Genomic DNA, 24,989 nt, shown 5'->3' with positions numbered 1-24,989 from the left:
CCCAGTCCCTATCTCCATGTCTCCATCTAAATATCCATGTATCCGCTGCCTCCACCTCTGTCTCCCTGTCCCCGACCCTTCCTCCCCGTCTCCGCCCCTGTCTCCACCTCTCTCCCAGCTGTCTCCGCCTCTGTCTCCCTGTCTCCGTCCTGTCTCCGCTGTCTCCGCCGTTGCCTCCTTGTCTCCACCCAGTCCCCACCATCTCCGCCCTGTCTCCACCTCTCTCCCCCTCTGTCTCGGTTCTCTGTCTCCACCCAGTCCCCACCGTCTCCACCCTGTCTCCGCCACTCTCCCCTCTGTCTCCGCCTTTGTCCCCGCTGTCTCCGCTGTCTCCGCCTCGGCCTCTGTCTCCCTGTCTCCACCCTGTCACCTTCCCCGTTGTCTCCGCCTCTGTCTCCACCTCTCTCCTCTCTGTCTCCGCCCTCTCTCCCCTCTGTCCCTGCCCTGTCCCCGCCTCTGTCTCCGCCCTGTCCCGTCTGTGTCTCCGCCCTCTCTCCCCTCTGTCTCCGCCCTCTCTCCCCTCTGTCTCCGCCCTCTCTCCCCTCTGTCCCCGCCTCTGTCTCCGCCCTGTCCCCGCCCCTGTCCCCTTTGTCTCCGCCCTCTCTCCCCTGTGTCTCTGCCCTCTCTAACCTCTGTCTCCGCCTCTCTCCCCTGTGTCTCCGCCCTCTCTACCCTCTGTCTCCGCCCTCTGTCTCCGCCCTCTCTCCCCTCTGTCTCCGCCTCTCTCCCCTCTGTCTCCGCCTCTCTCCCCTCTGTCTCCACCCTGTCTCCGCCCTCTCTCCCCTCTGTCTCCGCCCTCTCTCCCCTCTGTCTCCGCCCTCTCTCCCCTCTGTCCCCGCCTCTGTCTCCGCCCTGTCCCCGCCCCTGTCCCCTTTGTCTCCGCCCTCTCTCCCCTGTGTCTCTGCCCTCTCTAACCTCTGTCTCCGCCTCTCTCCCCTGTGTCTCCGCCCTCTCTACCCTCTGTCTCCGCCCTCTCTCCCCTCTGTCTCCGCCCTCTCTCCCCTCTGTCTCCGCCTCTCTCCCCTCTGTCTCCGCCTCTCTCCCCTCTGTCTCCGCCCTGTCTCCGCCCTCTCTCCCCTCTGTCTCCGCCCTCTCTCCCCTGTGTCTCCGCTCTCTCTCCCCTCTGTCTCCGCCCTCTCTCCCCTCTGTCTCCGCCTCTCTCCCCTCTGTCTCCGCCCTCTCTCCCCTCTGTCTCCGCCTCTCTCCCCTCTGTCTCCGCCTCTCTCCCACCTGGCTCCGCTCTGTCTCCGCCTCTCTCCCCTCTGTCTCCGCCCTCTCACCCCTCTGTCTCCGCCTCTCTCCCCTCTGTCTCCGCCCTCTCACCCCTCTGTCCCCGCCCTGTCCCCGCCCCTGTCCCCGTCACTCTCAGTTTGAATTTCGTTGCCCAATGGGCCGCTTGCGTTTGGCCGTCGCCCGCGACAGACGAACGGTGAGCGGGACGCGGCGGAGACAGCGAGACGGAGCTGAGTGGGGACAGCGGGGGACAGGGCCCCCCTCACACAGGGAGACAGGGGGACAGGGAGACAGGGGGACAGGGCCCCCCTCACACAGGGAGACAGGGGGACAGGGCCCCCCTCACACAGGGAGACAGGGGGACAGGGGTCCCCTTAGACTGGAGACAGGGGGACAGGGAGACAGGGGGACAGGGAGACAGGGCGACAGGGAGACAGGGCCCCCCTCAGACAATAGACCAGGAGACGCAGGCCCCCTCAGACAAGGGACCAGGAGACGGAATCCCCTCAGACAAGGGACCAGGAGACGCAGGCCCCCTCAGACAAGGGACCAGGAGACGCAGGCCCCCGGCATGAGGGACCACAACGTCGGCGCGGCCGCGCGGCTGCAGCTGCGGAGCCTCGGGGTCCGCGTGGAGGCGGCGGCCAGGAGGCCCAAGGGCCGGGCTGGCTCGGGGAAGGTGAGTGCGAGGTAGCGGGGTGGGGGTGCGGGGAGGTGATGAGGTGGTGGGAGAGGTGATAAAGAGGTGATGAGGTGGTGGGAGAGGTGATGAGGTGGTGGAAGGTGAGTGCGAGGTAGCGGGGTGGGGGGTGCGGGGAGGTGATGAGGTGGTGGGAGAGGTGATGAGGTGGTGGGAGAGGTGATAAAGAGGTGATGAGGTGGTGGTAGAGGTGATGAGGTGGTGGTACGTGTGAGGAGGTGGTGGCCGAGGTGATGAGGTGGTGGTAGAGGTGATGAGGTGGTGGTAGAGGTGATGAGGTGGTGGGAGAGGTGATGAGGTGGTGGTAAAGGTGATGAGGTGGTGGTAAAGGTGATGAGGTGGTGGGAGAGGTGATGAGGTGGCGGCAGAGGTGATGAGGTGGTGGTAGAGGCGATGAGGTGGTGGCATAGGTGATGAGGTGGTGGTACGTGTGAGGAGGTGGTGGCAGAGGTGATGAGGTGGTGGTACGTGTGAGGAGGTGGTGGCAGAGGTGATGAGGTGGTGGTACGTGTGAGGAGGTGGTGGAGAGGTGAGGAAGTGGTAATAGAGGCGATGAACCTGGCGGTGGGACGTAGAGGAGGTGGTGTGAAAGGTGACGATGTGGTGGGAGGTTTGAAGGTGTTGATGCGAGTTGTGAGGAGGTTGTTGGAGAGACATGGCGGTGATTGTAGAGGTGAGGAGTTGGTGAGAAAGAGGAGGATGTGATGAGGTAAGGCGGTGGTGCGAGAGAGCCGGGAGTGTTGGAGGTTTATGGTCGAGATGGTGACGTGATTTGGGAGCGGTGGGGTGAGTACTTACTGTTGTTGAACTATGTTACAAACTTAAGCGAGGTGATCAGATCCGAGGAGGTTACGTGAGAGGCGATGATGGTAGTGGGAGAGAGGAGGGAGGCTATGCTAGGTGATGAGGTGGATGGATAGGATGAGGTGACCTCCTGGGTATAAAACTTATTGATGATAGGTAACGACGAGATCCCTGTGGCACGCTCAGTGAAATAAGACTCTGTGTGCGTTCGACCTGTCCACAACGACTCTCTCGTAACACTAAAACTCAACACTTTCGTCCCGAAAAAACACTGTGGCCTTGAAGGGAAACGTGTATAATAGGCGACGTTTCGGGCAATGGCCCTTCTTCAGATCACATTGTGTGCACAGATCACGTTGTGTGCACATTGTGTGCTCTGAACGGGAGGGCCATTTTCCGTAATTTCGCGTATTCTATACGTTTCCTTTTAAGGCCACAGTGTTATTGACGAATGTGTTGAGTTTATCGCGTTACAACAGGTTATTATTATGAGCTGTTGTGACAAGTTGAATTCTGTGCTTGTGTACTCCTGCCAATGTGGCAAAAAGCAAATAGATTGTCTGACATTTGTTATCTAAATTCACAGGTCTGGGCAGACCCACACGGCATGCTTATTCTCGACTCGTTACCTGTAACAAATTCTCCACCGTGCTTTAACCTCCTCCAACACGCCTGGTCAGTGTGAACTAACAGGCCAAAATGCCCTCCAAATCAGTGGTTCTTAACCCTTACTGCAGCCTTGCACTCGTTTGGTTCTCAATCGTTAACATTTTTTTATAATGGTAATTAATACATAGGGATTCATGAAACAAAGTAAATTGTACTTGCATGCCCCGTGCTTAATTTGTGGTTCGATGATTTACCTTGGAAAAAAATCTGGCCACGTCTCGCACCCCCGGATCGGGCATCTCGTACCCCAGGGGGTGCAGTATGCACCACCTGGTTGAGAACCACTGCTCGACATGAACTCTCGAGCGCTCCTTCTAGGGGAGACGCTTCTGTCAGCAGTGACGTGAGCCAAAAATAGCAGGGCTGCATCTATACATTCTACTTCAGTCTCAACAAGCCCCTAACAACAGTCTAATAGAATGGCAGAAGATATAATTACAACTTCAGCCACCTACCACTGTACTGAGAAATACGGTATGTTAAGGGAGAGTCATTTGCAAGCAATGGTTTGGTAATTTTGGTGTGTGAAACTCTGGGCCAATTGGTCTGCAAGTACTAATGTTTTTTAATATTTTCGTTGCCCTGTTGTAGAAGAAAGAAGATTATTCTCATGGGGGCTCACCATCCAGTACCGAATCGCTGGTCCCAAGGTACGATCAAGACAGCCTTTTTTAGCTTAAGAGCAGTAGTGATAATAATACAGATAACTTCTAGAGAGCAAACGGTGCAATAGTAACCACTGGAACAGTCCTCCCATCATGCCGTGCATGTCGCGTATCATTGCTGCGCTACGTGTATAATTAGCAAAGGCTTGTTTTAAACTACCGACTCAAGTCAAATTGAACACGCAGTTTTGTTACATCACGTGATACGCGATGTATGATAGTAGGACGCATCCGTTAGTCACAACGGCGACGCCTCTAATCCAGCACTGTCGCAGCGAGGGTTGGCGGCTTACAAATGCTGTGAAAGTCCCTGCCTGTGGGTGTTAACAAGGTGCCATACCATGGCCCGCCAGGACAAGGCACTACAGCAAGTGGACTAATCTTCATCTCTTTCCATCTGTCGGGGATAAGGTGTTACCTCCACGCGTGAATGTGTTTTCTCTGGGTGCTCCGGTTTCCACTCATGTATAAACACTCATAAATTGGCTGAAAACATCTTAATATAAAAATACAAATCTAGCAGGACATTTTTTTTCGAAAAGAGTCCTTGGACTCAGTGTGACATTTCTGAATATATAAATCACTATTATTTTTCAGGTCTCCACGTACTTTTATGTCTGATACTTTCTCATAATTTACAGAAAGAGTTATAATTGGATTAATCCATATACCTTGTTCATATTTACTTGTGTACCAGCTATCGTCAGATCAGCAGACTAAAATAAGAGGCCTCAGTGGAACGTCATATGAGCAAATTACTTGGAAAGGGCCCGTTCTTGTCAGACCTCAGAAGCTAAGTAGGGTTGAGCCTGAATAGCGCTTGGATGGGTGACATTTGAATCAGGAATCAGTGAGCTACATTATCAGCAGAAGACAGTGCGGCAAAATACGTAATTGTGCTGTACTGTGCTCCGAAGTCTACTCCCTTCACTGACCTACTTGGACCGGCGTGGTGAAGTAGAGGCAATCCCCAAAACCTGCACGGAGCGGCTAGGCCCTCATCCAGCAGTAGATCGATAACGGGGCAGGTACGTGCGCTAATGAGTTCCTAACTCTGATCATAATTTTTTGTTTATGTTAAAAGGTTTGTCCTGGAAGCCTGTCGCTATCTCCAAGACCACTTGGACACAGAGGGCATCTTCCGGAAGCCGGGATCATTGTCCAGGATGCGAGAGCTCAAGGTCCTTCAACCGTGCTCGTGCGCAGGCAAACACGGGGCCTGCAGTCGGGCGTGTTTAGGGCGGGGTGGGGAGGGCAATGTCTGGCGGACGTTTATGGCACGTGCCGATTGCTTCAGTGTGCGTGCGTCGACTTGTACACCCATGCAGACGTGTACGAGTTAAGTTGACTCGAGTAAGCTGCGTGGCACAGAGGGAAATACTATAATGGGGCAAATGGATGAGAGGGAAAAACTTGTGTAAATGTGCTAGCGTGTGTGTGTGTGTCTGCGTCTTTTGTAGGGAGTGGTGGAGCCATTGTTTAGGGTACTGTGCTTTGAACCCGTTGACCTGAGTTTTATTCCCAGCCACGACTGACATCAATGGAAATTATGTCAGAACCTGTCCCTGGGCAGCTCCCAAGGTCGACTTGCCCTTTACACGTGAATCTGGTGTGATGTGTTGACCTCAGTATTGGGGAGAAAAACGTCGAATTAGCTTTGTGTTAGCTGCACCACCCATTTGTTCATTGTTTCAACCTTAATGGTTGTTTACTAACAGTACTTGCTCAAACAGTATAACTGTGTGTCTATTTTTTTGTGTGCTCAGATAAACAGTCGTTCGTGCACTGCTATTTGGTTCCAGACAGCTGGTTTCAAGTACCAGCCATTGATGTTATTTATAAGTGACCAGCTTTACTACCCGGCTTCGCCCGGAACTTGGATTCTTGTCTTGGATTAATACACGGCCTACGCGGAGGGTTTGGGTAGGGAGGATGCGTGACGTCAGCAGGCACACTGCGTGACGCTGCCGCATGCGGGTGACATCACAAATGTGACGTCATCGCTCACTTGCCCCCCCCCCCCCAATACAAAAGTAATTTTTTTAATACTTTTTGCATTGTGTACATTCTGGAAGCTACCCACATGCCAAATTTCAAGTTTGTTGCATGTCGGGAAATATGCTAAACACTTCGAACGGCACATATTCACAAATTTCCCTTATATATAGATTTGTGAATCGGTCCTCAACCGTAAATGTGAAATGAGTACCCGGTGCATTGCGTTACCGTCAGCCCTGGAGAAACAAAGGTGGCCATGGTGCTGGCCACAAAACCCTTGACATTGTTATCTTCCAAGCCAAGGTTGCACTCGGACAAGTATTAAGTGATATCACATTTGCGAACTTTACATCAAATCCACTGCACTGACGTCACATTCGTAAATTTTCCGTGTGCTGGGGAGAGACGGAGATTCCCAATTTGACCCACACCGAAAGAATAAACATTGCACTCGCCCTTGTAGCGGGCGCCCGCTGGCTAAACAGCCCTTGCTTCTACGGTCACGGTCGCTCAACAAGTTGCCCGCGTGTCTCTGCGCGGCTAACCGCAGGCCCGGCTGGAGCGCGGCGAGGCCTGCCTGGCGGGCGCGACGGTGAACGACGTCGCCGGGCTGCTCAAACAGCACCTGCGTGAGGCGGCCGAGCCGCTGGTGCCGCGCGAGCTGCACTCATCGCTGCGCCGAGCGCAGCAACTGGCGACGGCGGAGGAGCGCACGAGGGCAACGCTGCTGCTGTGCCTGCTCATGTCCCCCGCCACCGCCCACACCCTGCGCTTCCTCATGACCTTCCTGCACTCCGTGGCCGAGAGGTGAGGCGGCGACTGTGGCCGTTCAATTTAACGTGAGGGGCCGAACAGTCCGTGGGAAATTTTTTATCGATTGCCGTGGTCTCCGGATTATGAGATGCTTCAGAAAACAAGACGCCATCAACTATTGCTTGAAAATGCAGAGTGGGGGGGGAATGTGTGTTAAATTCCAGAGACTACGCTAATTGTCCTTCAAAGCCCAAACGGGGAACGCTCGGGGATTTGGTCTAGGACAGTGATGGGGGACCTTGGCCTTGCCGGAGACCGAATAGGACTTTCAAATAACCTTTGGCAGGGAGGCCACACATCACTGCAAGAGGTCCTTCCCTTTCGTTAATAAAAAAAAAATCCGTCTTGCGCTCAGAGCGGAGGACAACAAGATGACGGCGACGAACCTGGCGGTGGTGTTCACCCCGACCCTGATGCACGGCGGGCGCGGGGCCAGCCTCACGCCCGGCACACAACAGCTGCTCCAGCTGCAGGTGCTCACCGTGGAGACGCTCATCGCCAATGCTCCTCGCATCGGTACGAAGCCCCCCAAGATCCACGGCAGCGACTGGTGGCACGGGAGGAAGGGGGGGGGGGGGCACTGCAACATTCCCGCCACTTGCGTGACTCATTTTGGCTCTTCCTCGGTGGCCCGCAACTCCAAGTGATGGTTTTATTAACGATTTTCAGCTCGGGTTGAAAGCGCTTATGCATTAGCTCTGGCCTGTCCACCCATCGGATAATTGGGACTGGCAGGATGACTCTCGTAAAGATGATCCAATGTGAACAGAACTTTCGTGTAAAGTCGTATAGCTATGAGGGATTTAGCCTGTTAAAAATAAGAATTAGCCAAAAATGTTGAGACCACAAACGAGAGGGAAAAAAAAATCTCGCCGAACGTGGTTTTATCTAACGCATGTTTCAGCTTGCACGGTGTTACTTAACAGGGTCTGTTTTTCGGAATGAGGGTGGTGAGGTTTCAACTATACGCATTTTTACGTTGCTAAGATTGTTACGAAGATATTTGTTAGATTGGCGTGCGAGAGGTGAGAGTGCTGCATCAGTCGGAAGGTACTGAGGTGTGACTGAATTGACTGTGAGAACGATTTATTTACTGTGTAAGTTTCTTTGCATTTGTAATTTTTCGTGCGATAATGTAACAAATACTCTACACGGTCACGCGCAACGCAAACGTTCGCACACACTGCCGCAAGCATCTCGCCGTACACTCATTGACGTTGGTTGTACGGACTCCTACGTGTGCGAATCCTTAACGTTTCAGTGACAGTGTTAGGGGCAGGCGTCGGGTTGGAAATACAGTTCTGGGTGGCGAGTGTTGGGCATATGCCGCATTGTGGGAAGAGTAATTCAGACAGGGGTTTTGTGTTCAGGTCACGTTGAAAGAGTGTGCACACACAAGGTGTGGAGAGCGACTCGACATTCTTAATTACTACAAGAGCGGGAATCTTGTCGAATTAACTAAACAAATAGGGAGGGGGTGATCATTTCGGAGCCAGGAACGCAACGCTATTTTTCCCACGTGGCCTATTATTTGTCGAACGCAGTTTCGCCCAGCAAGGCATTTTAGAGGTACGTTAACCCCTGCGTCCGGCGACGTTTTTCCTGTATTTGCCAATATTGCAAACGCTTGTTGTCTTATATTTTTAGTTCTTTCGGTAAAGTCACGTTGAAGGGAAACAACAAAATAATAAAATATATAAAACAATAAAAATTCTCACGACGTTTCGACCATAACACAAACGGTCGTCTTCAGGTGTGTTGGTTTGCATAAATTTATTTTTAAACGGTGCATTTATTTATTTATAAAAAACGTTAGCGCCACGCGCAGCGATTTGGCAGTTTATTTAGGACTAGTCCATCTATATTTTGAAAAGAGGACGGGGGAGACGAGTTTTTTTTTGTTGTCTTGCTTGTTGTCTTGTTCGCAACCCGTTTGGAAATATGATTATTATAATTATTATAATTTCCCTGACAGTTACCCATCAGTTTGTGTTCTGCTAATTAATACTTTAGAGGATGACACACATGGGGAAAGCGTGTTACATTGATGCAAGCGTTTGCACGATTTTTATTAATTTGCTGTGGATTTTCGCTGCGTTCCGTTTTTGGTGTGACCTACAGGAAAGTGCGAATGGCTCCGGACACCACGACTTCAAATTGTGAAAGTAATCTGATAATCTAGTATTAAGAACACAGTGTGACACCATTTCTGGCGATTGACCCCTCCAGGCCAGTGGCCGGATGAGGAGGAGGTGGAGGAAGATAACGATGATGCTGCAGGGGCAGCCTTTGGCAGGAAGGGCAGCGAGGACCAGTCGCCATCCACTGGCGGGCGTGGAGACCAGCGCTCGCTCAAGTTGAACCGTCGCCGCAGCTTCAACGGTAACAGCACCTCCCCTGCTTGTGTCGTGTGTCTGAGACATCACGTACCATCGTGACCCACAAAGACAAAGATCCCCTGTATAGCCTTAACAGACTGTAGGAGCAAGTGCTGTTAGCGAACGCCTATGAAGGCCGGAACGGCACACGGGGGCGTGCGTGGCCAGCACCACGCTGACCACCCCCTAGTGGCGATGTTTACACACCATACCAGTTACTCATTTGAGGCTGAGTCGACCTAGGAGATGCCTATGACCGGTTCAGATAATCGTCACTGGTGTTGTCCGTGAGCGGGAATCGAACTCGGGTCGCTGGGTTCGAAACGCAGCGTGTTAACCACTGCACTACCGCTCCCCACACACACCGTGAACACCACATGCACAAACGCAGACACAAGTGTATTCTCATCACACTCGTCTCTTGGAACCTCAAAGCCGGAAATGTAAAACCAGAGCTGTCACCTCTACGTTGCTAAATGTTATTTTTGTATACATATTTGTTTTGTCCTCTGTCTCCAATCTTATCCTGATTGTGCTTTTGGAATCATGCCATGATGAATTATCCATTTGGGTCTCGGAGAAGTGTAACCCTTCTTGGTAAGCATATGGCCCACGAAAGCAGATACCAAAGAGCTACCTCTGAGATCCTTTGAAGTGACTTCTGGTTTACATATTAGGTGCGACACTTTTCAGAATAAGAATATTTATTTATACTGGACATACTGATAAGCATAACTGTCTTGATATTTGAAAGTCAAACTGATGTGTTTTATTCCCCAGGGCTGGAATTTTGCCAAATCAACTGCAAAAATAAATTTAACGTGATGTTTTTTTGTTTGTGTACAGTCCATTGGTAACTGGCCAGAGACCATCGCCTCGCCACTTGAAAAGCCCGGGCTTAATCACAGGCGGCTGCCTGTGATTTGACCTCGGGATCCCAGCGGTGGCAGCTCATCGCTGTGACCTCTTGAGCCATGCGGCCACCTCTCAGATTGCGAACGTTGAAATCGGTGTTGTGTGCCGCTTTGCCGTGTCTCGGATTTCTCATTAGACGTCGTCTACGGTGCTTTGAATCGTCTGAAAATCAGCAAGACGCCTGTAGGCACACCTAAGGGAGAAGGTACGGATTCAGAGGTCGCTGTTTTCCCAGGCACACAAGTGAAACACGCGTGTCGCATTTTTGTCACAAATATTAGTTAGTAGTTTGGCAAAGACATTTTTCAATAGTGTCCATTCACCCGGCAAGCACTGGGTTAACTCCACAGAACGCCGATGTAGGTTTGAGTTGTCACTTGGACTATGGGGCTGTGATTGACGTGTGATTGCTTGAAGAGAGGATGCCAAAAGACATCTGTAGAAATGTCACTTGCAGTCATCATAACCCTAGCTACAACAACCTCTCTCTTGAACCAGAGAAGAAAAAAAAAGCCAGCCGAGCTTTCCCTTCAAACAAGACTAAGCCGCAAGTGGATGCCTGTCTACGATGGAAAACGTTCAAGTCCCGGAGCCGGAAGCCTCACGGCAACGATAAACACACTCAGAAAATAGGCAGAGGCCACTTTGTGCCACGGGATATGTACACCGTGGCCGTATCGGTGATGGGATACGATCGCACATCCACTATCGTCCCATCCCCCCCCCCACCGTGCGTCGCTGCAGATTGCGTGGGTTCGCAGACGCCTCTCACGGGGAGACAAAAGAGGAAATCCTCCGATGTCAGCCCGAATCACGACTCCTCCGGCAAGAAGCGGTGAGGGCACGCGGCGCGAGCGATGTCAGTGGCACCTCATCTCATCGGCGGGGCTCTGCAAAATTCCACAATAGCGTCGAGCAACTGCGTAGGGCCGAAGGGGTGGGGCGAGAAGGAGGGTGGGATGCGCCGTTCACGTTGTCACGGCCAATCTGTCAGTGATGTTGCTGCTCAAGCGACGTGTCCTTACTGCGCAATCCGTAGGTGTCTACAGCTAAAACGATTATTTTTTATTATCACCGTACTGTGGGCAAAATCAATGGGCCTTGAACATCGCTGTGCCAATTTTCACGCTTCAATCTCAAAACGCTAAAGGTTTTTTGAAACAAATCCGTCTGTCTGCGCTTTAACCTGATGGATTGCTGTAAGGCGGCCCCTCCGTGCCGGTTACGACAGGAGTGTGGGGACCATTTACAAGAGACTTATTTATTATATTGTATAGCCCTGGGTTCTCTCGACTGTTTGCGCGCTGACAGATTTAGCGGATTTTTTTTTCTCCCCCATACTGTAAAGTACTGTAAATACCTGGCCCGCCAGCTCCGTGCCGATCACTTTAACGCTCGAGGTAAATTTTCCGCTCTTGCGCGAGTAAGTCACGTTCCGACGTGCGGGCGCGATAACGATAACGTGTCGCCTGCGGCTGCTTCCCCCCAGACGAGGAGACGAGGTGTGGGACTCGACGCCGCGTGGCTCAGGTCATCTCGACACGTCGCAGCCAAGCGCCGGAGACTCCAGCCGTTATGGTGTGGCCAAACTGCCGACATCCGCGAATGCCAACGCTCACCCCATGTCGGCCGTCGCCGTCCCCCCCGTTGACCTCTCGTGCGGTGTCCACCTGCGTCCCTTGGTTGCAGCGACGCGAGGCTCGGACGCTCCATCGCTCGAGGCGGATGGAGCCGCGGTCCCGCCCGGCGAGGCCACCACCACCACCACCACCCCGTGCGCGCAGGGAGGCGAGGGGGCGGCACTCATGACGAGGAAGCGGTCGCGGATGCTTCTCGGCCTGTCGGCACCCCACCCGAGCAGGACGTCAGCCAGGCTAAGGCTGCGGATGACCAAGCCAAGAGCGGGATCCGGACCTGGAGACAGAGACGGAGCCAGAGCCATCCACTTGTCGTCATCATCGGGGCCGTCTGATGGCTCGCGCAAGTCTCTGCGCGTCATGCTGAGCCACTTGAAGGCTTTTGGCTCCGAGGAGGTGAGGTTTCCTCTTCCTTGTGGAGGCTTGCAGTAGTGATGATGATGGTGAGTTAGAGAAGATACATGAGTGGGGGGAGGTGAGTGAGGAGATAGAGGTGATGTAAAGATGATGGTTGCTAATGAACGAATGAGTGCCGGGGGGATGAGTGTGATGTGAGTGAGCAGATAGTCACGAATGGAGGACAAAAAATACTCGAGCCTAGACCTAGTGAGAAGGAGCCAGTGGTGTGGATGACCAGAGGGGGAGCTCACAAGAGACGCAAGTCTTGAGCGTAGACTTCAATAAATGGAAGTAGTTGGCTGTGCGAAGTTAACTCGGAGTAGAGGAAGTGTTCTCCCGCCGGACGGAGACTGACCGGTCGGTGTCACCATTGGGTGGCGTGTCGGCGAAAGCAGCGCGCCACTTGTTACCCGCTGAAGAGCAGCGCGGAAGTGGGGAGGCGCCTGGCCAACCAGCCTCGCCTCGACGGCGGGATGGACACCCTCAGGATCTTCCCGCAAACGCCGCGCAGGAAACCGGCGCCCGCTTTCAAACCTCCCGTCGAAGCTGGCCCCGCAGGTACGTGACGCAGGTACGCGATGTGGGTTCATGACGTTCCAAGATTGTCGAGGTCAGCTATTTTATTATTTTGGTGTGGACCAATCAATTTCAAGGACAGTGCATATCATTATCAGAGTTGTCTCTTTTTGTTTACATTTTGGCTGCTTGTGTTGTGGTTATTGCAAACATGGTCACCTTGTATAAAGGTGTCAGTTTTTGTGCCAGATAAAAGGGTAAAAACCTATTCCTATATCTCGCTACTGGCAAAGGAGGTCTCATAGTGCGATAATCGACATTTTGACAATTTGCCAACATCGACAGCACTTAAAAATCCGTGATTACTGCCCGTCGCGTCACAGCCATCGCAAATTATTTTTAGAAGCGAAGCGTTCTGTCGTCGCCTGTTCCACCACGTGTGTGTTTCGCCGACGCCCTGCCTGGTTTCGCCATGCCGCTGCAGTGCTCCGCTCGCGTCGCTAGGCGGGGATTTGCTGCAGCAGGGGGGGGGTGGGGTGGTGGTGCTCGGCGTGCGGCGCTGCCTCCTTGTGCCGGCTCCGTTGCGAGCTGCGCCAGAGCTTCGGGCTCCCCCGGAGGAGCGCCGGGAAAAATGCAGCGCACTTATTAATGCCATTCAGTTCAAAATGGTGGCAGCAGTGATGCGTGATTAAGCTTACAATGCACCCACGAAAAATAACAATCGCATTTCTCGCAGGTAGCCTCCGAGATTAGAAATGTTGCCGTGTCAGCGCCGTGCTCGTTAATTTTAAACGTTTCGTCAAATTGGAAGTGATACACGCAAAAATAATGCTAATTGTGTTCCATTTGCGTCCTTAAATTCGCGGCGAATTGTGAAAGGAAGGTAAGAGTAGAATTACAATTTAATTCCCCATCGCGCTCTCACATCCTCAACCCGTCTCTCCGTTGCAAGCAGCCCTCGCAGCGGCACAGTATCAGGAGACAAAAAAAACGTAATCTTGCAGCACGGCGTGCTTTTTTGTAGGTTGTAGTTTGTGTTGACGCAGTGCGCCGGCCTTATTCGGAGGTTATCAGTGTCGGTCAGGTCGTTTCTAATATTGTGCCGTTTGCCGGAACAGCATGCCTAGCTTTGCGTTTTGGCAAACGTACGAGCGACTGTTTGCTGGAACAACATCTTATGCAGTTTTTGTTGTGGTCATAAGCCAGCCGTCTGCCAGTGAAGCTTTTCCCATTATCTCCACAATAATTGGTTTTGGGTGCTGCCTTCCGGCAAGCATCGTTGCTGGCAGCTTCAAGATAAGGCTGCCCCCCTGTCCAACTCGCCGGAAACACTTGTGCAAAACGCACCGCAAAAAATATTTCCACGCTGGTTATTTTAATTCATTTCGCACACAACCGGGCCCCTCCATTGAATCTGTAAAATATTATTAAAATGTAACTTTGTGTTTTTTGACCAAAGTATTATTCTTTGGTTCTTTCAGTAAAGTCACATAGATTGAAAAATAAGAATACAAAATAAAATGAATAAAAATATTAAAATAAAAATGTTTTTATTTTTTATTCACTTTATTTTTTATTTTATTTTTCTTCCTGCAGTCACGAAAGTTTTACGTCAAAATTTAACCAAGTATTGTCGTGCGCCACGGCCGTGTGCTCACCTTCGGTGGGGGTCCGTTAAAATTTCGTGTTTCTCTTTTGAAAGAAGTGAATCTACCCAGCAATAGATTACAGCCAACTGTTTACTCCAACAAGACATTCATTACCGCCCGCAGGCCAGTGGGAGGCTAAATGCCAAACCATAAGAATTTTTCCAAAAGGTCCATGTGGTCCGAAAGGTTCAAACGTACAGAGGAAAAAATAAATATCTTTTTCACGGTAACTCCTTCATTCGCCAACGTGAAGCTCGTGTGAACATTTCTATGGCACGTCGCGATTTTTGCATTCGGGTAGACGGGAAGGGTGGTGATGGGGGGGCGTTAGCCGAGCACCGTGACATTTCCGAGCTTTTTTGTGCAGCGTTTGGGGAGTGCATGGGCCACATGACTACGCCATGAACGCCTCTCTTTTTCCCGCGTTCATACGCAAAGCGCAGCAGGCTCGGAGCGGTCAAAGAGGTCATTGTCTCCTGCAACGGTCCTGCGATCTGATATTTTTTTTCGTAATCCTCGAGGCACGTAACTTTTTACAGAAGTCTTGTTCTTCCGATTTTGGAAGTTGTTCATGTCCACTGCACCATTGTTTAACCACGGGTACAGGTAATTATCTCAACTTTCTCACCCACGTCCAATTTATATTCTTTCTTTCTTTCATCGCCCTGGATATTGAACATTGCCGCGAGGGATACAGTCTTTGTTTATTCAGCTCCGTTCGAATAAATGTCTCGAAACAAGAATTTCAACTCTTTCTCATGTTTTATTCTTTTTTTATATAGAACAGATAGTTTTGAACTTCCTCGAACTTGTGGCACCAGAATGTAAATGCCTTTCCTTGTCAAATTAATCTTAACGTTGTGAGCAGCACATTTTCTATTTGTAAGGTATGCTCATTGTTTAAAGATCAGTCTGGTTTAGCGGCTCTGTTTTTTTTCAAGCACTAATGTGATCAATGTTACGGCCGTACTACGAAGCTTTGGCGTTATTTCCAATGCGTAATGACTGCGTTTATAATACTGAAACTGCTAACTAACTTTAATAATGACAGTATTATCATTTATTTCGCAAAACACTACATAGCTAAATCACCCAGAATGCTCCCAATGCTGTCAGATCTCAGCAGCTAAGCGAGGATGAACCGAAATAGTGCTTGGACGGGCAACCACAGAATACAAAGAGGTTTTTATCGGCTAGTGCGGGGCTAACACGGTGGGCGTCAGAGGGCCGTGCAACAAAACCCAATGTTGTATTGTACTTCTGTGATCCCACGTCTATGCTCCCCGCGTTCAACCCACACTGACCAGCGTGGAGCAAGTACATTTAAAAACAACGCCCACCACCCGCTCAACGTGGGGATGCCCTCACATTTGTGCACAAAAACTGCATCTTCTGTGGGATTTAGCCTCCCAACCCCAGACGAGCTGTACCGGGAATAGAATGCCTTTTTACAAGGCCTGGCCCGGAATCCACAGCAGTGACGGTTTACATTGTTGTTGTCGTCCTTGTTCTTGTTGTTGTTGTTGCTGCTGCGCACCAGGACTGATGGCGCGGAGCGGAGGGGGCCAAGGCTCTGCAACGTCAGCGTGCGCGCCAGGCAGCGGCGGTCACCGTCCGCTCTCCGTCCGCGCCGCGACCGCGGGCAGCGCAACCGCGCCCGGGATAAGCGACCGGCAGAGCCACCGTGGGCCCCTCCCCGTGGCTGCCGCCGCCTCCCCTGCGATCTCCGCCAACTTGACCCCCGACCCGTGTTCAGACGCGCCTGCGTCGCTGCGGAACGCGCGGCCGAGCGGCAACTCATTGTGCTGCGGTGACCGCGTCGCCCCGACCGCTGTCAGGATCAAAGGAGCGTTTTTTGAATCGGGGAACGAGCTGCACGCGCTGGCCTTCAAACGCAAAGGAGGCGATCCGTCGAGGGCAGGCGGTGACTTTCGAAACTCCGAGTCTAAAATGTCAAGCGAAGCTGAAACCGCATTTGAAAAGAACCCCATCGGCGGGCGCCTTCATCGGCCCGTGCCGGGAGACGACCACCTCGGCCCCACGGCTTCGAATCCCTGCGCAACTTTTTACGGCGGCCTTAACAGAGTCTGCGATGCAAATCAATCGGTCGGCCAAGATAATTATCAGCAGCGCGATAGCGATTCAAGTTCGCTTTCCCTTGCCGTGCCGGTGTCCGAGGTGTCGGAGAAGCGTCTTCCTGCTCCCAGCTGCTCAAATGCCGATGGTTCAGCAATTACACAGTTTTGCGGCTGTGGGTCTTGCGACTTAAAAGGGCAAGAAAATCCAATTTCAACTCCTAGCGAGATTCTCAAACTTGATACGTTTCCAGGCTACAAACACACCCAAGGCTCGCAGTGTGCAGGCGTTCGGCTTATCCCCGCTGCTCTCACAGAAGCGAGTAAGCAGGGACTCGCGAGTGAAGTACGAAAGCCAGCAAAAGGAATTTCACGTGAAACTCTGCTCTCGGAACCCGACTGGTGTTGGGATGCAGATGCCATCAAAGCGTCCTCCAGGGCGTCGAGTTGTCTTCCCGCGGGCAGAACGGTGGACACCCTGTTCCGCTCATCCTCGGCTGAGATGGTCGGATTCGGCCTTCAGAACCCTGCCCTGAGGCTCGTCAAAGCCTCATCCGCGGAAGCCTGCCCTTCCGGCTTTGACGATGAGACGGCGCGCAGGCGGCCGCCACGGATGACGGTCACCTCGTTTGTGGGCGCCCCCATGAAACTGAGCGTGAGGTGCGAGGAACCTTCGCCACCATCAAACCAACCAAACCCTCGTGGCGTTGACGTTCAGACCGTGACGGGGACTACGGGTAACAGCGACGTGGAGCGCGAAGCAGGCGATGAAAAAGAAGAGGTGTACGTGGCCACGTCCGGGCAGGCTCTTCGCAGTTCTCCCAGCGACCACGGTAAGGTGCGACGCAACCCGGAAAGCCGCGATGGAAGAAGCACGGTGCAGGACGTGCCTCTCCACAGGAGCGTATCCACCCCGTCCAGGCCGGTGACTGCCCAGCACGGCCCTCATCTCAGGTCCGGGGCCGGAACGACGCGGGCTTTACCCAAGGGCGACAGCGGCGGAATCCTCAAGAGCGTATCGTTCAATGCCAAGGGGTCACGGGCGTGTGGCCAGGCCCGAGCATCCACTTCCGGCCGGGCGGTGGAGACGAAGGCTGCCCCTGGAGGGGGGCGGCTGGTGCGGACCGGCAGGCCACTGCAGGTTCCACCCAAATGCCCCGTGGCCCCGATGCCCTTCGTGCCAAGCAAGGCAGCCTGGGATGTGTGAGCGAGACGTCTTTCTGCCTGGCTTCAGAGTTAATGTTGCAACGTTCCGGTTTGCTCTATTTCCCACTCCCGTATTTCCCTGCCCTGCCTGCCGCACCGTGACCCCATCTGACCTGGTGTAGTTTGTTTTTATTGTAAACTGTCTTAAGATGCAATTGAATAGACACCGTATATATTCAGATTGTTGTTCTTCCATCTACCAATTTCACCAGCTTTGTTTTAATGGTGGCTTTTAAAAAGAGTTTAGTTGGGTTGTTAGAATGCATTGCCCGTCATTAGGCGTCTGATTTGTGTATTTGTCAGTCATTTAATAACTTTTATTTCACGGCACAAAGAGCCTTGAAAATGTGGTCCGAGCACGGCGCAGCACTTGTGGTACCACGCGGTGAAGTCTGCACAGCAAAACACTACTGAGGTCACACGGTGAAGTCTGCACATTGCGGCACTACTGGTACCACGTGGTGAGGTCTGCACATCGCGGCGCTACTGGTACCACGTGGTGAGGTCTGCACATCAAAGCACTACTGGTACCACGTGGTAAAGTCTGCACATCGCGGCACTACTGGTACCACGTGGTGAGGTCTGCACAGCAAAACACTACTGAGGTCACATGGTGAAGTCTGCACATCGCGGCACTACTGGTACCACGTGGTGAGGTCTGCACATCGCGGCACTACTGGTACCACGTGGTGAGGTCTGCACAGCAAAGCACTACTGAGGTCACACGGTGAAGTCTGCACATCACAGCACTATTGGAGCCACACGGTGAATTCTGCACATTGCGGCACTACTGGGACCACGTGGTGAGGTCTGCACATCGCGGCGCTACTGGTACCACGTGGTAAAGTCTGCACATCGCGGCGCTACTGGTACCACGTGGTGAGGTCTGCACAGCAAAGCACTACTGAGGTCACATGGTTAAGTCTGCACATCGCGGCGCTACTGGTACCACGTGGTGAGGTCTGCACACAAAGCACTACTGAGGTCACACGGTGAAGTCTGCACATCACAGCACTATTGGAGCCACACGGTGAATTCTGCACATTGCGGCACTACTGGGACCATGGTCAAGCCTGCACTTTGCAGCACTACTGAAGTCATTCGGTGAACCTGCACATCGCAGCATTACTGAGGCCACTCGGTGAATCCTGAACATCGTGGCACTACTAGGACCACACGCGGTGTGTGCTGTCTGGTGTTATGTCCAATTATAAAGTAGGCCACGTTGAGTGGATCGTCACTTTGTGGAGAGACTCGCAGTGCTCACGTGTGCCGGTCTACGGTTACACACGGGAATCCGGGCTGCACCGCACGGCGTGGTGTGTGCGCGTGCGTTTGTGGCCCTGTCATTTCAGTGAGTGAGTGAGTGTGGTCCTGTCATTTGATTGTCTTTGTTGTGGTCCCATAATTTTCGTGAGTAAGTATGTGATTGTCTTTGTGTTCCTCTCATTTCAATGAGTTGTTGTGTGAGTACATGGACCCTGCTGGGGTAAATATCAGAGGAGTCGTCCTCCCTTCGTTGTGGGTTACCGTGGATCTCTGCGGCACTAATAGGCAGGTGTGCTAAAGCCGGTTGAATTATTTGCTCCCTAACGCCAGACCAAAGTGATTCGGTATCATTACAGTTCTCGGAAGCCTCCTGTTGCCACGACAGGAGAAGATAACGCTCGCACACGGCTTCCGTCTCAGTGGGCAGCTTTTCAACGTGTGGGGGCTCTTTTTATCATCGTGGTAGAATTCTCCAAACTCCTTCTTTCATGAGCACAGGAAGCAGCCCCGCCAGACCCTCGGCTCCGCTTACAGAGAAAGTGAATAAATATTGCGCTTTTAACACGAGCAGTAAAACATATAAATTTAACATTACATTTAATGGGGATTTTTTATTTTTTTTGGACTCCTGCAGATTAAAATATTTCAGAGTCGTTCTCCGGGAATTGAAAATGTGCCGCGTGTGGAAGGTTACAAAAGTGATTTGATGTGAAGATTGATATTTCGTCCCGTCCCGTTCCTGCCCGATAGAACGAGCGGACCTAGCACTTGCTGCCGCCACCACCCACCCCACGTCCCGGTTAGAGGTGGCGACGATGTTTGGGTTCGTCGGCGATGTAATCCCGACCTGGTTGTACTCTCAAGCTTGTGCTTCGGTGGCGGGGAAATTGCAAGTGGCGAGGCGAGGGGGCTGTGTACTTGTGAGAGGAAACTCACGAGTGCACAGTCTGCGAATGCGGTCACCGAGAACGACCTGAGTATGTTTATCGTGATCAAAAATACCGCTGTCAGATTTCTCACCCGCTGCCCAATACGCCAATCCATTTCCCAATCCAATCCCGTATCGATTGCACGGTCACGCTCGCCATCTTCGTCCTCCTCGGAGAGACTGACGCCGGTCCACGGGAGGATCTTAGAAGTGCGGTGAGCGCAATCTTGTAATTTATCCAGGACCGGATTGGGATCTGGTGAAGGGATATTGGGTTGAATGTGGTAATGTTTATTGTGCAGAAACATTGTAGCTCATCTGGAGTGCTTGGGGAGGTGGGTGTTTGTGAGGAGGCCCAAGAGGGAGAGGGTTGCAGGAGTCGGGTTGAGATTGAACGAAGGCTCGGATGAGGAGTTCAGCGGCAGACGGGGCGCTGTAGATGGCGCATGTGGGAGATGTTGCGTACGTGTAGGTTGGAGGTCTTGCAAAGCTGAGAACGAGAGCTCAGGATTGATGACAACCCCAAAGTTACGATGCGTGCACTGCCGGTGTGATGTCAGATCGCAGGAGGTGCGCAGTCAAACTGGAATCTTTGCCGAGTGTGGACTTTCTGCCAGTGATTCAGCATGGGAGGCATTTTTTTTAGTTTTCACTATATCAAGCGTAACTAATTTCTGGGAGTTTTGAATGGAAAATAAATCGGCTTAATAAATTTTAATTATATATTTGCTCCTCTTCGCTAGATAAACGCTTTGTGTGCATCTCGCATCTTCATTTTTAACAACTTAAATTGCACTAAACTACAAGAACAAAACAAATTAAACAGAAAATTAATGACTCGAGACGCGGGCGTTAAGTCAGCGATTTGAATGCGCACGTGCCGGGCAGCTCTGGTGGTAATTGGCAAGATTAAGCCGCGCCACTGTGATCAATTGGGATGCTCGTTTTGGGAGACACACGCTGCGCGGCAGAGGTTTGACGAGAGAAGCCCCCGCTCTTGTCGTTTCGTGTTCGCTGCCTCTTCGAGCGCTCGCTCGCCGCAGTGATGGTGGTCAGATTCCTGACTTGGGCCCTCTTCGACCGAGAGCAGGTGGCCACCGTCTCCCCCGCCACCGTACACGTTTCGCGTTCAAAATGTACAGACGGTTCCTCTAAAGCGGCGGCTTCTCAACCTGTGGCCAACGGGCGACCACTGGATGACGGCAAGCCCGTGGGGAAGCAGTCCTCTGGACTGTAGCAGACGCTACCATGTAGAATAAGAAGTGTGATATTGAAAAGCATACGAATGGTGCGTGATAGACATTGCAATGGTTGACAGCGACACTCTGTTGGCCCACAGAGGTCGGTAATCAATTCCCTAACATCTTGCCACGGTGGCGAGATGTGAACTACTTCGCCTGGTATATCGGTCGTGGGTTCGATCCCGACCCTGACGCCTGTATATTTGGAGTTTGCCTGTTCTCCCCGTGGTCGTGTGCAATTTTCTCCGGTTTTTCCCTCCACAGTTAGAAACACGCGTTTGGAGTATTGGGCTTCTGTACATTTCCACGTGATAAGCCACTTTGTTGAGCTATCATCTGTGGCCAGGTCGCTTCTGAGAAAGAGCTATATAGCTCAGTGGGCCTTACCTGGTAAAACATAAAAATAGTGCAGTAAAGGAAAAGTTTCCCCCTTCCATGTCAAGACGTATGTTGTGTCACCCTGTGATAAGTCTCAAGTGCTGGCATTCGGAATGTGAGCCTTTACATCGATTTAGAGTGGGCAAATACATGGGCACGGTTGGTGAAAAATAATCCCAACTGACAGTTTGTGTTTTACGTGTGTGTTTTTCTGTTCTCACTGTTTACAGAGCCAGCCACTGTGCAATGTTGCTGCTACGCCTCATGTTGTTTAAGCACATCGTTAAGCTAGAAAAATTGCACCTTTAGCGAGTATCCTTTGAAGTGTGTAACTCTTGGTTTTCTATATACACACACAACACCCCGTTTTGTAAAGGGGGGGGAAGCGCACTCTTAAGAAAAATGAACACGGTGAAAGTAAAGCACTAGTTAATTGCAGTCGAGGGATTTCACCGCGTCTTCGCCTATACGTCACGTCCAAACGCGTAAACACAGGTGTAGGTCTCTACATACGTATAACTTCTTTCTCACCGTACGTAGCCAAACCGTGCTAACTGGAGATGGGCTGCCGTCTTTGCGCGTCTCGTTGCGACGCGGCGTGCGAAAAACACTACGTAGGAAGCGGGAAGACCTCGCGGTGTCAGAAGAATCTCATTAATCCTGTCCATCTGGACCGGAACTTTCTCCTTTGAAAGCCATCGCGCTCGCGAGGACGCTTCGGGCTCGTCGCCGGTGAAATCGGGGTGTGACTGTCACGCATTTTTATTGGGACAGAGAGAGAGAGAAATAAATGCCGCCGTATTTTCATTACACGGTCTGGCACGTGTGGTGACAGATGTCAGCGAATGTGAGCCGCGGCAGAAACGGGAGGTGTGAATCGCGTAATTAGAAACATTTCCATAATTGCGGTCAATTTCATCCAACTTTTATTTCGAAGCATTCCGCGTGTCACTTTTGCAGCAGCCCGATATTTACGGATGTGTTTGACATTTAACACGGAGTCTGCGCAACGTGTTACAAAAATATATTATCCGCGATGCCGTCTGCGCGTCTTTATACGGTAATTAAATCGAGATTTATTTGCTTGAAAAAACGTTCCTTTTAACAATTATTGATGTATGAATCCATACGCAATCGTTGTACTGCCTTCTGATTGTATTTCCATCATAAATCTATGCGCGGCAATAAAGTAGTTACCAAATAAATGTTGCTGTCAGAATTTAGTCTGAATAAATTGAATTTCTTCCTTTCCAGTAAGAGAATTTAATTTGGTTGGAATCTCTTAATTAAAAAGTGGAAAATTCCCTCTTGGCTCTGCATGGCAGGGCTGCCGATGTGCTGCCTGCGCTCTCTCCGTGTGTTCTTCACCGCTGAGCGGAGTCTGACGAGTCGGCTCAGCGTTTGCAGTGCACGTTTGAACGTTCTCCAGGCTCCGGCCTCCGGTGCCGTGGAGAGGCCAACGGGGGCAGTGTGTCCCCCCCGAGCCTCAGATCCGAGGGGGCCTCGATCTGGCTTTTTGCCCTGGGCCTCCCAACAATCTTTTGGCAGCCCCCATCAGCCTCATCCTCCAGCAGCGGACAGTAAAATCGTGCACAGAATAGCCAGATGAAGCTCGCTAGAAATGTCCACACGAGGAATTGGTGAAACGTGTTAATTTGTGAAACCTTCAAAATGCCAAGCACAACTGGGCTAAAAAGGAGGCCAGGAGGTAGCGGTAGAGCGCATGGTTCATAAACCCAACTGTGGACCCATTGGGTGCTATCCTCTCGTGCCTGGCGTTTTTACATTAACTCTGGTTTCCTCCCACGAACAAAACACTCGCGAAATCGGAATTTGTCGAACGTCCCAATGCATAGCCATCTTGAAAGGCTCTTTTTAATAATTAAATGACATTATTATTATGAACGTGAAGTAAGCAACAAGGACTCACAGTTGAAAAATTAGCAGGCGAACGCCAGTATTCCAGCGTCATGGACTCAATTGAAGGCGGTAGTGTGGGAAATTTGCAGATTTAGTTTTGGCCGAGTCTCCACCCCCCCCCCCCCCCACCCTGCAGTGACCCCAAGGCTGCGGCAGTGCCAATTTCCGCAGCGCCCTCCGTGAAACGGTGGAGACGGTGCGCAGGCTTGGGAGCGCGCCGCGGCAAGCCGTCTGCCCAGGGGGGGTTTGTCAGATTTGTTCTGCGTTTGCTCGAGCAGATCAGTTGTTGCAGAGCCAAGCGTGCCCATCTTTAAGTAGTACTTCCCCCCCCCCACCACCACCACCCCTGTCAACTCGCCCCACACCGCCCCCTTCCTGGCAAAAACTCAAATGGATTTATTGCGAGCAGCCTGTGCGGTTGGTTGTTCCCTACCCAGCCGGCCGTGTTTGCAGGGCAGAAGCAAATCCTCGGCTCAGATTTGGTGCGCCCAGGCTGACACGCTCACCGGGCCGCTCAGTGAGCGAGCGGCGCGCCACTTTGCAAGCCCTCTCTGACGCTCGTGCCCGCGTGGCCAGGGCTATGGGTAGCGTTCGCCGGCAGTCGCCGCGGACTCGCCCGGAGTAAAAAAGAACGAGGAAAAAACCTTTTTGAAAGCCTGGACGAGATCGTCGAATGTCGCTGTCGCTGAGCTGGCTGGCAGGCAGAAGGATTTGGAAGAAAAAGAATACGAATAAATAAAGCATCGGCGGGATTCATATTCTTGGTTCACGAAAGCTTTAAATCAAAATTCATCGGCGGGATGTTATGACAAGCGAACGCCGCCGATGCCTCACCCCATTACAGCCGGAGAAGGAGGCAAATGGTAATGCCGAGATGTGTATTCAGTTCCTTTTGAATGTGGTCGCTACGGCAACAACCCCGTTAATTTTAATATCCTCAGCCGGTGCCCTTTCGTGATCAGAAACGGGCTGCCTTTTACTCGCCGTCGATCCGGAGAGACGCTGCGGCGGGAGTCGCGCGGCGGAGGGGCCACCCGGGGCGGCACCAGCGGCGAGTCGCGGCTCCCCGCTGGGGCTGGAGGAACCCCAGCGCCGACGATGCCACCGGCACCAACCCAGATTCTCCCCCCCCCCCCCACCCCCCCTTAAAAAAATATAAATATCTGGTCAAATAAACATTGACGCAAGTGCTTGTTTTTGTTTTACAACCCTTAGCTATTGTACGGAAATTCCACATTCCAATGCAGGGAGCAAGTATTTCCATAGGATAACCACGTATGACTTTCCGACAAAGCGGTGGGTTTCGATTTAAAGCTTTCCTGACTGCAAGGATTCATCTTCTTTGGTTCTTTCGGTAAAGTCCTCCAGACAGTCTCGTCCCTTCACCTGATGAAGGCCGCTTGTGTTGTGGCCGAAACGTCGTGAGAATATTATTGTGTTATTTTATCAATTTATTATTTTATTCTCATTCTACGTGACTTTACCGAAAGAACCAAAGAAGATGAAAGCGGTGGGTATTTTAGCGACCCCAAAATGGATGATGTGCCGAGACAATTCACCGCACAATCAGGATTTGCTTTTTTCGCGAATCCACGT

General features: G+C 51.9%; 1 protein-coding gene across 1 annotated transcript; it reads left to right on the top strand.

Moving 5' to 3' along the window:
* The first annotated feature begins 1,333 nt into the window (after positions 1-1,333).
* On the top strand, positions 1,334-22,692 carry LOC116947705 (uncharacterized). The gene is made up of 12 exons (XM_032963717.2): positions 1,334-1,912; positions 3,998-4,056; positions 5,156-5,252; positions 6,620-6,876; positions 7,238-7,398; positions 9,112-9,264; positions 10,312-10,380; positions 10,920-11,010; positions 11,665-11,753; positions 11,865-12,208; positions 12,607-12,769; positions 15,917-22,692. Exons 1-12 carry the CDS (start codon positions 1,388-1,390, stop codon positions 17,656-17,658), a joined length of 3,750 nt encoding a protein of 1,249 aa, XP_032819608.2. The 5' UTR covers positions 1,334-1,387; the 3' UTR covers positions 17,659-22,692.
* Positions 22,693-24,989: the final 2,297 nt, after the last annotated feature.

This window comes from Petromyzon marinus, chromosome 31 (genome assembly GCF_048934315.1).
Source record: "Petromyzon marinus isolate PM22_M1 ecotype Great Lakes invasive population chromosome 31, UKy_Petmar_22M1.pri1.0, whole genome shotgun sequence".
Lineage (NCBI taxonomy): Eukaryota > Metazoa > Chordata > Hyperoartia > Petromyzontiformes > Petromyzontidae > Petromyzon > Petromyzon marinus.
The sequence above is the reverse complement of the archived record's forward strand: the minus strand, read 5'-3'. Positions and strand labels throughout refer to the sequence as shown.

Bases quoted from the DNA above. Each gene is read 5' to 3' on its own strand.
- LOC116947705 (XM_032963717.2), top strand. From the start codon at position 1,388: ATGGGCCGCTTGCGTTTGGCCGTCGCCCGCGACAGACGAACGGTGAGC. The intron at 1,913-3,997 runs GTGAGTGCGAGG...GCCCTGTTGTAG, and splicing joins GCCGGGCTGGCTCGGGGAAG to AAGAAAGAAGATTATTCTCA. The intron at 7,399-9,111 runs GTACGAAGCCCC...TGACCCCTCCAG, and splicing joins CGCCAATGCTCCTCGCATCG to GCCAGTGGCCGGATGAGGAG.